The sequence below is a fragment of the Pagrus pagrus genome, assembly GCF_965226575.1.
Source record: "Pagrus pagrus genome assembly, chromosome: 18".
NCBI lineage: Eukaryota > Metazoa > Chordata > Actinopteri > Spariformes > Sparidae > Pagrus > Pagrus pagrus.
The window spans coordinates 23,608,858-23,625,583 of record NC_140202.1 but is presented as its reverse complement, the minus strand read 5'-3'; the positions used below and the strand labels follow the sequence as shown (position 1 = coordinate 23,625,583).

Here is a 16,726-nt window from a genome sequence, read left to right as displayed (position 1 = left end):
CACGTGACAGGTGGAAAAACACTATTTAGGATATTGAATCTCAAAATTGTTAATGGTATTTCAGAGTTCATAGCTTCCTGTCAAGCGTATATATGTGGACAGTGCGTCAGATACAGACCGTCGAAATGTAAATTGCAGCAACATCAGCGAAGTCCTTTTCATCGTGTGAGCGAGGATATTGATTTGAGACAAAACGTCGCTCAGTTTACAGTCTGTGGTATCATGTACTTAGTGTAACCACAGTATATCGAGCAGGAATAGATTTCTTCTGCTGTGTGTGGAGACAAAGCTGTGTTTAGCCTGAGAGGCTGATTAGAGGAGGAGGGTGGGATTAAATGCCCCTCGCTGATTATCGCCACGCAGCAGGACGACACTCCGGGGGGACCCATCAAGGTGGGAGGACGGACTGAATTCAAATAAGATACCCCTCATTTATCCCCTTAAGACAAACATCACGAGCACTATGAGTCTTATTACCTTTTATACATTACACTGTCAGGTTCCTGCATATTTTGTTGGCCAACATCCATTGAGAGTGTATATAATTTAGTCTTTAAAGGAGCAGTTCACCCCAAAATAGAGTAAATAGAGTCGATAATGACTTAATTTTGGGGTGAACTGATCCTTTAAGACGCTTCACGCCGTGACAGTGTTGTGATTTTTCCAGCGTTTGTCTGTTGTGTCGCAGGAGAACGGAGTGGAGTTCGAGGCCTGCTTGGTGGCGCAGTGCGACGCCCTCATCGACGCCTTGAACCGACGCAAGGCCCAGCTGCTGGCTCGAGTCAACAAAGAGCACGAACACAAACTGAAGGTGAGTGAGCGGACGCACATCTGGACCACTTGCACACTCCGATTAGTGAAGTCACTCAGAAGAAACATCATATAGTGAAATATGGCTGTTTCTGAGATGCTGTTTCTGCGACAGTCCCTCCTCCTCCAATAAAATAAAATAGACTAAATGAAAATAAACGCAATTTGTTTTTCAAATATTTAGGGCAATGGTTTAAGTGTAAGTTGATTTTGATGTTATAGCGGAAACTGGTGCTAAGAAAATCACTTCCATACTGGCTCTACTGACGCGTACTGAAGGCAATTACTGCCTGGCAGGACGGAAATTAATCTAAATATTAATGGTGTTCTTTAAAAATGGATGACTGTGCTGTGAAATGGATGTTATTTAGTTTAATTGGCTGTAAGTGAACGACCGATACGAAGCCATGTGTTTCATACAGCATTTTAAATTATCTAAATTATCCCATGCAGCTCTCCCGTTTGGATGATTTTCTCATAAACAACCTCAAAAAAAAAAAGCTGCAGGTGAGAATAAGATTTAGCGGAGTTAGTTAAATAAAGTGCCATATTTGTCTTTAAACCATCTGCGACACACTGAACGGCGGACGCATACGTGAGAGATGGAGTCAACACGGGAGGAGGAGGAGGAGGAGGTGGAGGAGGGGGAGATACATTTGTGCCGTACAGCATCCAATTTCACGCCTGGACGCTCTGTAGAGTCGAGGTTTCACACGTGTAGGTGGTTTGAGAAACACGGCCTGTGCATGGCAACGTGCTCACACACTTACACGCTCACTTACATGCATACACATACATTCTGCTCTCCCGTCGCTGTATATGAAATATTTAGATGTGGAGCAATGCCTCATAAATCAAGCGCAGATTGAAAAACTCATTTTCGTTTCATTTAGGTTTAGAAGAGGAGCCGCTCGGTCACCTGCAGCTCTGTACCTGTCAGCCCGCCACACCTGTAGCAGACAGGCGTTACTGTATAGCTGCTGCAGTTTTATGGCTAATAACTCGTGTTATAGCTGCAGTTTTTATAGCTGCTTTTTTGTGTGTTTGTAACTGAATTCATCTTTTATTTTTCATCACCATGAAGTTACGGGTCAACCACAGACTCGGATAAGTTACTGCTCCAGTAAATCAAGAAACATAACCACCTTAAAACCCCAACATTTCATTTTTACGGTTAGTAACTAACTTATTTCTGGGTTTTAGGGCTCATTCGTGTGGCACTTTTTAGCAGCCAAGAGTTAAAGCTGCTGTAAGCGTCGTTGTTTTTTAAGCAACGACGCCTCCCTCCTTTCTACATCACCACGGTTGCATGTCTCATTTCAAGAGTTCACGTCGAGCGCTGGAATTGGTAGCTTACCCTGTTCTGACCGCCTCGTTATGGAGTCCTCTGTCCTGATTGGATAAAGTGGGCAGGGTTACCAGAAAATGTATTTTTCTCATTTACTGCTTGAGCAGGAGGAGGAGAGACATGTTACTGACCAAACACTCTACAGTGATTACTGTTGGACTACAGAGCGTTTTCATACTTTTTTGAATTAGAACAATAAGCTTTAACTGGAGAAATCATTTTAGCACTTCTAGGTTTTAAACTTAAATATTAAGTTAAAATATGAAATATTTAGTGCCAAACAAAGAGACTTCTTTTCTGTGCATCCCTCTCAGCAGAGTCCTGGGGGACAAACGATGTGTAATGACACTCTGAACAGTGTGTACTCTCTCCGGTATTTAGCTGAAAATATGCCCCAGTCAACAAAAACTCTTGTAGGTTAGAATATAAAACCTCTCAGCAGCTACACAACCTACAGTTGTTACTCTCATCGCCTGCAGTGTCACAAATGGCTAAATTATAGCAGCTATTACCTTTTTTTTTCATTTTGCAGGCAGATTGAACGTGCTGCGACATATTTACAGCTGCAGCTCTAAACCACCACTGGACTTAAACTGCAGCACTGCAGAGCTGCAGGGGCGAGTTTAAAGATGCAAAAAACCTCCTCCAGGAATGATTGATGGCTGTTACGATGGATGGATGTTTATCGAGGGGCAGAGAAGCATCGGACACGTTCACACGTTCAAGATGGAGGACTGTGAATGTGTCTCGGTGCAGATCTGATCCCTCCTGTCAGCCGACGCTGACAGATCAGTGCCTCCATGTGTTGAATGGTAATGCCAGAAAGACGCGTTTCTCCGTGACAGATCTGATATTCTTTACACGTTTACAGTGTCGATCGTCACGTGAACCTGCTCGCTAACTCAGGGACACTGCCTCCATCATAGGAGTTTCCCAGAGAGTCAGTGAAGCGAGAAACTGCTGTTTCTCATTCGCTCCTGCAGGGCAGCACCGCTCACTTAGGTAGATATCAGCCGGAGTTAACGGGGGAGGGAAGGGATCACCGGAGGCATCGCTTGTTTTCTAGAGTGCACCTCCAATAATTGGAGCCCTCTGACTTGGGCAGTCGATGTGATGCTTTCTGCTTCATTAGCATGTGGCTCGGTTAGCGGGGGTCATCCCGCAGCCGTAATTGAACGAGGCACATTTCTGTCCCGGTGCACTCCTGATGATGATGCAGTCCTTTGTGTATATTCCAGATGTAGCGTCTCCGATTGGATTTATTTCCATATGAAAAGCAGATTGTTGCATAAAACAAAATGCCAGCTCTGCGTTTTATACGTGTCCAATTAAGACACTAATGAAGTGGCCTGATTAATCCAGCTGATTCAGTCACATGGAGCTCTTTTTATAAGGGGGAAACCACGTGAGTGAACGAAAACCCGTTCAAACAGAGGGGCTGCTGGAGCCGACTTGACACAGAGTTGCCTGCAATTCTGGTCCAGCCAGTCGCCATGGTGACTGGGACACGTTGAGCACGTTGTTTGAATCTGCGGAGGCGAGAAGTAGTCCTTAATGACATGAGTCAGGTCTGTTTTCCTGCACATCAGGAGGACTGACCCCCTCGTTTGTGGAGAGAGATGGCAGAGGTGGAGAGCAGTTTGACGGGAGTTTGTCACGCTGAGAGGCGACACAAGAAATTTATGAACATCCACCAACCTGATTATGCCCGCCGCCTTGATGTAAATGCCGAGCGACGTACCTTTCTCCACTTGCTAAAGATGGCGGCTTCTAAGGGTGAACTGGTTTTTAATACAAACTCTTAGAGAACTTAAGTTAGACGACGCTGGAAATCCATCTTCAGGACAGGGAGCTGATAAAACCAGCAAAAGAGATCAAATATCTGAGGAGGAAGAGGAATGCATGACGTAATTGAATTTGTTGTTGCAAATAAACACCAGATCCAATTAAGCCAATATTGCCGGCTCAAAGTCGTATCCTTTACTGAAATATAACTCTAATGGGTTTGATTCTTTTTTGATACTTAAACTTTATATTTTTAGGAGGAAAGCAATCAAATTGAAATACTTGAAGCCTTAAAAAAACTCACAAATCCACCTTTAAAACCTCACTATGTGTTATAACAGCCTCCACTTTAGGTCCGAGACATAATACTGAGGACATGATCTACTACAGCTCCGTTAACAGCTGACTGAAAATTGCACACTTTATCTTTTACAGCTGCAATTTTCCAGTTTTAGCCTCTCGGGCAGCCATTTTTCTCACTTTATGTCACCGCGACGTGGAAATCAACTTACAACAATGTAAAACCTGTTTAATTGATAATCCATCACAGTGAACCTTTTACAAGCTACTTTTTCTTTGTTAAGAGTTTGCCCCGCAGTGCAGAGACGACGCAGTTAGCCAACTTTTGTCGACTGAACAACTGTCCTGTTAGAAAATCAAGCCCGACATAAGAACAATTAGTAAAGATTTAAGATTTTATTTGCACTATAAAACACATTTTGAGGACTCAGAAGTCTGAGCTTTCTATAAGCACTTGAATGCACCAACAATAAGCAGCTTTAAGGGGATAGTTTGAAGTTTTTGGTAATACATTTATTAGGTTTATTACCAAGAACTAGTTCAGAAGACTGATGTCAGCTGCAGCGAGGACATGGTTAGCTTAGCCTAGCATCAGTACTGGGAGCAGAGGGAGTTAAGCACCAGCATAATGCTTTCATGTAATGTGGAGAATTAATCTTTTAATGTAATGTGGGGAGGCACGGCACCTCTGCTGTCAGCTCCTTCACTGGATTTCATCAGGAGATCGACGCTCAGCAGTGAGCCGATGAGGGATTCTTCTGATTGGTGAAACACAAAGTCACCAGTCGCTCTGCGTCGTCTTCCTCTCTCTCAAAGTTTTTGCCACCGGATGTTTCGAACTCTGGACACCCAGCCCGGGTCGTTTAATGAGCACAGCTGCTCTGAGAATATTTTTACCTCCGCTGTAGTCATTCGCAGAACTCATTGTTGACTCCTCGTCATCTAGCTAAGAGTGTTAGCTCCAGGGGATCCAGGCTCCCCACACGGCCCTTCACTTTCACTTAAAGCACTCAAACATGGGGAACAGTTAGGACTGTGCAGTGGCTTGGAGATGAGCTAAAAAAAACACTGGAGGCAAGTGACGAACAATTAATTCCCTCATCGTGAACGACAGATCTTATTGCTGATGCGGGATCTGCAGAGAGGACACTCAACAGGCCTTTGGGGCACTAAAACGGGTTTTTTAGAGCGTATTTTTCATAACTGAGTAACACATGACACATTAACGCAGCACCTTGATCCTCGCTGACAGCTGAAGGTCTGTGGCAGTTGCACTTGTCACTTTCTCTGACCGTCACTGCAGCGTCTAACACACAGGCCAAAGCAGGAAGTGATTTAAATCCCTTTATTCATCTTCCTTTCATCCTTGAGCACTTTGATTCTCGTCCAGTCCCTCTCGTATTTCTTTTGTCTTCCTCGTCTCATCTCTGAATATTCCCTCTTTCCTTAACCTCCTTTCTTCCCCTCGTCTTTGTGCCTCCGTCCACTTCCCTCTCATCTGTCTCTTCATCTGTTGCTCCAATCGTTCGCTTCCTCTTCCCTCTTTTACCTCATCTAACCTCCCTTTTCTCCGCATCACAGCTCCCTCTCCTCACTTGCCCTTCTTCCTTGTGTTTCTGCCGTACGGTATAGCCGTATCTTTAAATCATTATCAAGCACTTCCATAACGTTAAAGTGATTTTATACTCTGGTCCTTGGCTGACTGTACAGCCTTCTGCCTGTGCTGCTGTAGAGGGACAGGTTAGGCCACTGCAGTCGCAGTAATCTTACCAGGCCAAAAGTGCCGCAGTGGCCTAATAATTACAACAGAAACAGACGGAACAAGGCAATTTATTTCACAAAAAGGCAGCAGGTCCTGCACACTCACAGCTGATGAGATACAGGATAATATCGTCCCTCTTTTCAATTACCCTGCCTTGTTTGGTCGCTGGTGCATGTTGGTGCTTGTGTAAATCTCTTTAAAGCCGCTTTAAACTTTGTTCTGTCCTCATCTACTTCAGTTGTGTAGGAGAAGGTTGTAACGTTTTGCCGTGAAGCTCCGGAAACTTCATCCGACTGAATTTTCCATTTTTGGGTGAACTCATCCTTTAAGGGCATCACATCGTGCTTGCTGTGCTTCATTCAAACCTCAGAGCTCTGAAAATTTCAGTTCCCAGTTCAGCTTGTTTGAACATCTGAGAACAATTCAAACTGACCTCGTGTGGCTTCTGGCAAACTGCACAAACGTTCACCTAAAAAAACACAACAAAAAGTGGATCTTATAGTTCTGAGCCGCCAAAGACATCTCGTCCTCCTCTTCTTCTTCTTCTTCTGCTGCTTCCTCGTGTGCTCTTATCTGCTGCAAACACCAGGGAGGGTCAATTCAAGCAAAGTCTGCAAATACGTCAATCATTTTAGCTGCAGAGTCTGAAATCACATTTGTTTTGACCTCCTTCGTTCTGCCAAAATATTCTGCGGTTTTGTTTCCCTCTGGCTGCGAAAATCAGCCGAATACTCGCTCAGGTTCGGTCCGTTTTCCAAAACCAAAACCTAAAACTGCATCTCCTCCTTCACGCCAAATAAAACAAATTGTAGGCCTGACTGCACTTAAAGATGATTAAATATTAACCGCAAACACTAAATGAATATTTACAGCGCTGTAATCAATCAGCCGGCCTCTTGTCCCCCCACAGCGAGAGGAGATCTCACCCGAACTCTGATGATTTGGTCTATATTTTTGTGGCTGAGGGCCAGACCCTCCCTGCTGTGTCAACCCTGAAACATCCACACCCCTGCAGTGGCCTGGCACGACTCCAGGAAGAGTTTCTCACTGCTGTCACTGACTGTTAAACAATCGGACTCACTATCCCTCCTCCTCCTCCGTACGCAGCTGGACTCTCCTAATCCACAGAGCACAATACATATGGAGGGATTTTACTCGCGGCTGCAGAGATATGCCAACTTTAATCGTGTCTCGTGTTTCTCTCCTGGTCCTTTTTCTTCTCGGACTCGACACTTCGCTGTTGCCTCTCTCAGCATTCCAGTCATCTATCCCGAAATCTGCTGCACATCAGCTTCGGAGTAAGATATAAAAGCTGCCGGCGGCGGTACAGCTCTGCCAGCTGATCAGCAGATAATCAGCAGAGGGAGATTCATTCATCTGAATCTAACGCAGAACGAAGTGACAGCAGCAGCAGCAGCAGCAGCTTGAGGTGGGACGGTGGCGGAGGAGATTTAGCATCGCGAGGAGAGAATTGGGTGGGAGTGGATGGAGAGAGAGAGGGTTGAGGGACGCAGACAAAGTGCAGGACAGTGTTAGAGGGCAGAGCTGGCTGTGAAAGTGGGCCAGTGTCTCTGCAGCAGCAGAGATGAACACGGCTCACGGGGGGAAACTAACCACGTCCTCTCTACATATGTGGCTGTCAGGGTGATTAAGCACATCGTCACGCAGAGTCGCAGCAGCTCGACGGCGCTGCTAAAACAATCCCACACAATGAGAGGGAAAATTAAAGCCCCCCTCCACTAAGAAATGTGTTTTTCTTCTTGTCCCTACAGTTATATGTTGGAGCTTCACTGTGTAGGATGAGGTGCAGAGTTTGACACTAGAAGGCTTTTTTCACATTCGTCCACTGAAAGTGTAAATTTTTCTCTGTGCTCATTGTAATCCAAGTCTCCAGAAGACCCAAGATCCCAAATTGATTTGAAAAGATATACCCCCTCGACTGCAGTCAAGCTCGTGCACACACTTCAGCAGAGTGCAGGCTTCTGCGATGCTTAAAAAAAGAGTGTAAATAATGTCTTTTCAAGTTTGGGTATCAGATCCTTCACTAAGAAATCCACAGTCCAGCAGCATTAAACAACAATTAAACAACAAATCGTCCACAGGCTTGTTTAGGCAACCGAGACAGGTGTGGAGCGTTGTGTTCCTCATGTCACGTTACAGTCTGCTCACCTATGGCCAATTAAAATGGATTAATATACAGAAATTTCCACAAATTGTTACATAGAGCCCCTTTAATACAAACTCAACACTTCCTATATCTCTTTCAAATTAAAAGCCCTAGTGTTTCACTGAGCAGAAACCTTTAATTTCCTAACAAGGCTTTTATTGTGAAACATTTTCAGGAACAAGTTGTGGAGAAGTCTTTTATTTTAAACTTAGAATAACAAAAGTTGAACTGTTGTGTCACAGTTGCCCTGATGGACTGTAGCGCCGAGTCTCGTGCGACGGCTAGTGGTGAAACTCGGTATTACCAGTCCGATCAGGCATTAAGCCTCACATCAAACTGGTTTGTAAACCTAAACTGAATTTACACGTTTGGAAACATTATAAACTGTAAAGATACAGTAGACGTTCTAGCTGTATTGAACTCTACTCGATTGTACAGATTATCTCATAAAGTGGCCAATCAGTGCATATTGCTCATGTAAAATGATACATACACTGGAATAAAATGCTTCATCCAGATTGCCCGCCCACGCGTGATGCTATTCAGAGGATAAATCTTCTTTTATGCTCTGATTACGTCTAAAGAACAGGGACCATGTTAAAGCTTACTGTGTCGTACAGTAATGCAGCATGCTGTACACTGAATACGCTTTTATTACGTGAAAGTCTTGTTGCTGTTTGTTGTGTGTCAGCGTCGTAATATTTGCATATCGATGTGCTCTGACTGCAGTCATCAGTAAATCATCCTCGTGTTTTCTGTGGCTCTCGGTTCGGCTGCAGAAAAAGGATTTTCCTCTCCGTTCAGCCTCGGAGCCCCTCAGACGGCAGCGGCAAAGTTTCTGTTACCTAGCAACCCTCGGTCCAGCACCTCCGTTCACTGCGAGGAGGCTCTGTGGACATCAGTAGTGTCAGAGGCAGGGAGGGAATCTCCCGAGTCACGTCTGTCAGATATATCTTGTCGTACGTGCGATAAGGAGGGTTTTGAATCCTCTGAAGACGTGTTATGAATATGAGAAGGCAGCATGAAGAATAACATTTGTATTTTTGATTTTTCTGATGTGTTTTCCGAGACCTGGACGTGTTTCCATTCCTGTGAGATCCTGCCGAGAGGTCTCATCTCTGATGTAACCGGCGAGTGCGAAAACAAAATGTCACTTTCCTTCCGTTAACGTCAATAACAGGATCAGTCGTCCCTTCAGCCTCCTCTTCCTCCCTCAATCTGTGTGCAAGTCTCAACAACACGAAACGTTACTCACTGATCAATCACTTTGACAATCCTGGTGCTAATCTCATTATTGGTATTCCTCCTGGTCGTCCCCTTTAGCTTCTCTTCAACCAGTAACAGTCTTGTGTAATCTGTTTTCCTCCCTTCCTCCATCTTTTATCTCTCTTTCCTTTTTATGTCGTCCCAGCGTCGCCATTTTTTGTTGTCTTGAGCTCTTCCTGCATCCATCTTTCTTCTCTTTGCGCTTCTGCGTATGTACTTCCCTTTAATTTCTCCCCAATCCCTTTCTTTTCCTCTTCTATCCCTGCCCTGTTTATCCTCTGCAGCGCTGGTTCGCTTTATTAAACCATCTTTGTGCATTTTCTTCATGTTCCACTCCGGAGTGATTACAGGAAAAGGGCTGTTGATTAACATATGATTATCTTCCGTATGCTTGTTGTATAAGTGTATTATACTTGCAAAACCGAAGTCCCTCATGGCTGTTTCATCTCTCTTCTCCCTCTTTCCTCCTCCTCCACCACCCCTCTTGTTTTTTGCCCCCTTTTTTTTCTTCCTCCCAGGTCGTCCGGGATCAGATCTCCCACTGTACGGTGAAGCTGCGTCAGACCACGGGGCTGATGGAGTACTGTCTGGAGGTCATCAAGGAGAACGACCCCAGTGGTTTCCTGCAGGTGAGATGCAAAACAAGAGAAGATGGGTTTTTTTTTACTAGAAGCCACGACTCCCACTTTCATCCCAAGTAGGATTAATGAAGTGGAGCAGAAAGCAAAATGTTTCCCAGAGCGCCAGTTGTAAACCTTTTCAGCTCACGACTGCTTGAAATGAAGCAGTGTACACACAACCCACTCATAGCTGTTTGCTTACGTCTAGAGCCTGACGTTTGCTGTGTTTTTGGGGCCGATGCCGATAAATCAACAGATATTATCATATTAACAGAATATATGCACATTTTATACAATGATTCCTCATTTATGGTTATTAAACATTTGTGAAAAAGATATGTACGCACTAAAATTTTATAAGGAAATGTAAAGTAGTGGCATTTTTTAAAATTGGTGCTTTAAAGCTGTGACATTTCTCTAGGAAAGAAAATGAATAACCCAAAAGATAAATTCCTCCTCGAGCTGGTAAATTACCGGCTGCAGATCTGACTCAGAGGCATTTTACACAAATCTGACTTTACGTCCGTGTGAAAGAAAATAACCACAACCGAGATTCAAACCGATGGATGCAGTAAAATTACAGTTTATTTGTCGCGGGGAGAAGTTTTCATCGCCTCTGCTGGGCAATTTCACCCAGTTAAAATCAAACTTATTTGACATTCATCAGCAATTATGGCTGAAAAACTTCAGTCTTGTGTTTTTGTTTTTGTGGTCGTTGTCACTGAAGAGCTGAAATCTGGTGACATGACGGGCAAACGCAGTTGACAGTGACACAGTGTGTGAATATATTGCATGCAAGCCCAAGTGTGGCAAGACCTTTTGGAGAGAAATGTATTTATGATGACTTTTTCATCATTATGGTAAAATATTTCTGGGGGAAATAAAAGTTTGGCGTTTGTCTCGGTAACTTTCTTTAGGGGCTCTGAAAATTTCCAAAAATATCCCAATAATTTTCCTAGAAATGCACATTTGTCATGCAAATTTGGTATAAATATAGGGAAAAATAGGTTTTCTTTGGAGGAACAGCTCTTTTTGATTATTATACTTAATATATGTTGTTTTGTGTTCTCGCCTGCAGACAAATTTCACATCTTTGCACGTTTAGCTGACCTTCTTTTAGTCTATCAGGAGGTTTCCCCATCTGAATTAAGGCTTTAATGTATGATTTGTGAATTTAAATATATTAATTGGAAGTGTGTTGATAGAGGATGATATGAACATTAGATAAACATGGATACATCTGTGATCCGGTGGGTTTTTTGGTTCCCAGGTCAGAGTTCGTTATTGATGATCTGAGCTAATAATGTGTCCACCGTTGTTCTCAGATCTCTGACGCTTTGATCCGGAGGGTCCACATGACGGAGGGCCAGTGGGGGAAGGGGACCCTCACCCCCAGGATGACCAGCGACTTTGACCTCACTCTGGACAGCGGACCCCTCCTGCAGACGATCCACCAGCTGGACTTTGTCCAGATGAAAGGTAACAAGAGAGGAGATAACGGGTGAAGATTTAGAGGCGTGGGTTTCGAGGAGAGAAGGCACAGACGAAGTCTTTTTATAAACTCAGAGGAGAGTTCAAAGACTTCCTGAGAGACTTACTGAACTGTTTTTAAATCTCTACCAGCCCGTGAAGGAGCTGCTCTGTACTCTGTTCACCATAATGTACCTGCAGTGTTTGCAGTGCTGAATCATTTGTTTTGTACTAAGAACTCTTTACATTCATTAAGTGAAGGATTTGCACTAGTTTATCCATTGATTTGTTAAAATATGAATGTTAAATCATAATTTTACTGTGATATTTATTGACATAATGTCTTTCTAAAATGCATTCTGGAAACTAAAGGGCCGTCCACCAACAACAATAACATAAACAACTAGAATGGCACCTAAAAACACTGTTGCAATCTAGAGACAGCTTGTTCTTGCATATGACCTTTTAATCACAAGTTATTTAACATGAAAACACTAAATATATTCAGAAGCAGTTGACGTTTCAGAGCTTGCTGGATGTGTTTGGTTCTTGCAATCATGAGCCTGCGTCACACAGTTTGACATCACTGATATACTGCAGGTATGTCACCTAAATTACCCAGAAAGCCAAGGTAGTTCGCCGTGTTTATATCCAGAATTCGGAAGCCTTTGATTGATACGTTATAAATTCATATATTCATGATTGAATTCATAGATGATAAATATTGAACGGGCCTCAGCGCCCTGCAGAGTCATGTGTGTGTTTGTGCACGTGCGGCCGTCTCTTCGCTATCTCATACGGGCTGTAATCTGGCCTGCTTTTTCAGTCCCAGCTGCTCCGATGCTCCAGCTGGAGGAATGCTGCACTCAGAACAACAGCGCCACGTTGTCATGGAAACAGCCACCGCTCTCCACCATCACCGTGGACGGATACATCCTGGAGCTGGACGACGGAACCGGGGGTCCGTTCAGGGTAGGTTCCCCCTCCGCAGGTACTCTTTTGTCTCCTCTCGGCAGGATTTATCCGTCCACTTTAATAGAAGACAAACTTTTTTCTCGTAAAGCTCTATCGGGGGGGGGGGTTTGCTGGATTTGCATTTAGATTACAAGACAAAAAACTGAAAAACAGGACCAGCACAGTAATAATTCACCTTTACAGAACACAACACTCCCTCTCTCTCAACAAAGACTCCTTCAGTTGGTGCCAGGGAGCACATCGGCTCGGCCAGGGGAACGTGAAAGCAGCGCTTTGTCGCCTGAATCCCTCGAGGCGCCGTGTTACGGCCGTACGGCACAGCTCCGAGCGATATGAGAGCAGGTCATGTGACGCACTGTATAGACACATGCCGCCAGGAGAAGGGGTCTGTAACGCAGCTGTCAGCTGGGATGATCCCGCAGGAAGTGTGATCCGGGATCAAAGCAGCGTTCAGACCCTCTCAGAGGTTCACCATGTAATCCATCCACCTAAGACCCTCCCCAGATCTCTGTACATTGAGGCCCTGCTTTGTTATAATGGCAACTTAAACCTCCTGATCTATACGCTCAGCACAATGGCAGAGGATATCTGTGTGCAACCTCTAAACCTTTAAGTTCCTCTATACATGCAGCACAGTCGGTCTGCTGAGGCTCATAACAATCAGGCTGGGAGATCTTTGCATTTTCTTGTTTTTTTTGTAGTTTTTTATTGTTGCTCTCCTGCTGTGTGAGTGGGAAACAAATGACTTCTGGACCTCACAGTCTCGGTACACAGAGCAGAAGAAGAAAATAATGTTTATCAGTAATGAGAAAATAGAAAAAACAAGACTCTTTTACACAAATTCACACCAATTATATTTGTCTTATTTCTAGTCAAAGGAGCTCATTAAACTTGATATGCGACAAGTACAAATAAAGGGACATCCCAACTTATTTCAACATTTCACTTTCACTGTCTTTTTTTACGTGGCGTTTCCTCCCAGTGAGTGTGACTGTTGATTTAAGAAATGTTATTCACTGCGACGAGAGTAAATGAAGCGTTAAAAGTGCTGCTGCTCATTTCGTACTCCTAGAGCACAGTACAAACTTAGTTAAGAAGTGTTTTTCTTTAACCGATTGTGGGCCGTTGGGAGACGTTGTGCGCTTAAACGAAAAGTGTGGTAACCGTGAAGTCACAGTGAGATCGAGATCTGATTTACAAGGGGAATAAAATAAATGACATGACAAAATGCATTGTAAATACCCTTTTTGTAGGTATAAGATGTTATAAAAATACAAACATATATGTCTAAATATGTAAAAACGAGCCTGAAATTATAAATAAATGCGCTGTAAAATACCCTCGTCATGGTATAAATAAGAATAAAGACACAACCATGTTAGTAAAACAGTCACACCCTGACATCAGCTGCCCTGTTGATGTCAGTGTATCATGCTTGAGTCAACTAAAGAGGCAAAACATCTGACGGCTGATTGAGAATCCAAGATTAGTGTTTACTGCAGGAACATGCAGCAAAGTGTCCACTGTCCACTGTCTTAGTCACAGAGTGAAGATCAGTGAGGCGGTAATGTTTTTGTCGCAGCAGCCCTTTATAGACAAACTGTCTGACAGAGAGGGAGAGCATAAGATAATATAGCAAATATCGGTGCACACAGATGGCTGCAGATTCTGTCTTATTAAGTATAAAAAGGTGACCCTGTCAACTTAAGTGCTTTCCTAGGAGGCTGAAGTGGGACAACAGTTGCTAACACTCCTCTCCACACCCTGCGTTATGGTCCATCAGCTGTTTGTGGAGGCATCCTGTGTTTTAATTTAGAAAAAGCAGCCACTGACCTTGAGTCGGTGAGCTCCCTCCTCTCCAAACCCAGCTGCTGCCTGCTCTCAGTTCATTCTGCGCTCTGTAATTGTCCAATGTTTGTACGCGCCTTCATCCCTCAGTGTTAATTACAACTGTTGCACGAGAGGGTGATCATTTACATCCGATCTGCCGGCAGATTCGCCGACTGTATCCGCTAGCTGCTAATTGGTAGGAAGTGGATGCCAAATTGTGTCACAACTTGAGACTTTTTGCTGAAATTTGGCACATTTTGGAGCTTTACATGATATTTCTTTGCTTTAAATTTGCCGTTTTCCCATCTCGTTAACTTGAACTCACGATGAAACAAAGATTTGAAGTCATACTTGTGTACCTTCACTTTGCCGAAGCGCGCAGGAAGTTTTTCTCATTCTCTTCTCCTCCATGACTCAGTGAGGCTCGCCAACGCAGCGCCTCGCTGAGCTTGGCGAGTTGTATCCCCGCGTCTATTTATACTCCGGTGTGGGCTGCCTCGCCCACGCTCGGTTGTATACGAACTCTCACTCATTACGCTCACCGTCGCATCCAAACAGGACACTCCTTTCAGAAGCTCTCTGTCTGTTCTGCTTCATGTCTACGCACTTGATGTGTCCGCCAGCTTAACGGGACGCTCTGTGTGTCTTTACAGGAAGTGTACGTGGGGACGGAGACCATCTGCACGGTGGACGGGCTCCACTTCAACAGCACGTACAAGTCCAGAGTGAAGGCCTTTAATGCCAGCGGAGTGGGCCAGTACAGCAAGACTCTGATCATGCAGACCTCTGAGAGTACGTGAAGCATCATCTCCTCCTGCTACGACTTGTGTGGCTGTATATCTTTAAGGAAAAATGCACTCTTTAAACAGAATTCATTCATTTGTTCCTCTGATCTCGAACGCTTCAGTCAGTTTTCAGAACAAAGAGCCAGAGACTCAAGTCAGAGACTCATCAGTGATTCCTCTGAACTGATCTGAACTCAGCCTGCATTTGTGATGAAGCGAGCAGAGATTGTCTACAGTGTGTAACGCTTTTCAAAGCAGTGGGACTTAATTAGAGCAAGATCAATAAATCAGCCAAGCAAATACGTCCGCTGATATCAGATTGTTGGAGATGTTTGGGTGACGGGTGAAGGAATGAGAATGATGGAGGATGAGGAAGCGCCGTGATCGCTAAGGTTGCAGGCGTAAGTGACATACAGAGTAGACACATGTGCAAGTAAATGAGTTGCCACCAGAGAGCGCTAACAAGTTTTGAAGGGATCCAAAGATAAGTTGTTTTGTTAAAGAAGTAGTGCAAGCTGCTGTTTCATCATCAGACTATTTTAACTCTCAGATATGTTGGCCTTGAAAATCATGTATCAGTCGAGCTAACAGGAATGGCAGACAAAAACTGAAAGACCGGATGCTCAGGCTGAGGCACAAATTGGCAGGAAACTGAGAGAAAGTGGCCAGTAGTGGCTGCAACGGTGTGATAACAGCCTGAGAACATATCGTGGTTTTAACAGTGGGCTATATTTATAATACAATTATTATTATTGTTATATGAATGACCTTTAAAATGTGCAATTTCTAAATATATATAATAACTGACTAAATATGAAGGTTTCACTCCTCCAGACACCTGCCACATGTTTGCGGCTGTATCTCTTTTTGTTTTTGTAAATTAATTTCTATTTCATCTCACCAGGTGTTTATTGCATGAACAGATGTTCGGAAAGTGTTTTAAATTACATTTCTCTCCGTATAATGTTTGTTTTGTGCAGATGAACATGACGTGTTGTAGCAAACAGCTGGCAGGTGTTTTATCACAGGTTTAATGACAGTGATTGTGAGAGTGATCGGTAAGAGTCTTGGCTCAGTTTCCTTCTTTGCTGTTCATTAAGAGCAAATAAGTTTTGACTGAGCTCGCTGAGATCTTAAGAATAATAAATAGTTGCTGTCAGGCTGAAGCCTTGCATCTTCAGAAAGAAAACTTCTGACGCATTTAGGGGAGAAGACGACTTACTTTCCCGCTTCTCCTGCAATTTTTCTCTCATTCCAAATTGAAAACCGTGAATTTTTTGGGTTTTTAATGATGATGATGGGGCTCATTGCTCTTTTATCTTTCATGTAACACAAACATAATAACAGTAAAAGCCTCCAGAACACCAGTTGCAAGGTTTTAGCCCAAAGCAGCAGGATGTGGATTCTGTTTGAGGGTGTGTTTGAGCTTTTAAACCAGGTACATCCAGCAGCAGCTGGTTGGCGTCTAATCCAACCCACGCGCTTTGCTTTCCCATTAGTTTAAACGCTGCTCTGCATAGATGGGGAAGCCTGTCATCTATCAGTGGACCTGAACGACCCCCGACAGCCTCCTGACCTGACGGAGAGAGCACTCAGCAGCTGTTGGGG

At 43.9% G+C, this 16,726-nt stretch overlaps 1 protein-coding gene across 2 annotated transcripts in view; it reads left to right on the top strand.

The window, feature by feature from the left end:
- Positions 1-16,726, top strand: part of trim9 (tripartite motif containing 9) — a 38,651-nt gene that overhangs the window by 14,804 nt on the left and 7,121 nt on the right. For both annotated transcript variants that reach the window (XM_084380557.1, XM_084380556.1), the window contains exons 3-7: positions 689-811; positions 9,957-10,067; positions 11,384-11,537; positions 12,355-12,500; positions 14,987-15,125. In XM_084380557.1, the coding sequence (XP_084236683.1) occupies positions 689-811; positions 9,957-10,067; positions 11,384-11,537; positions 12,355-12,500; positions 14,987-15,125 (673 nt within the window). The remainder of the gene's footprint in view (positions 1-688; positions 812-9,956; positions 10,068-11,383; positions 11,538-12,354; positions 12,501-14,986; positions 15,126-16,726) is intronic.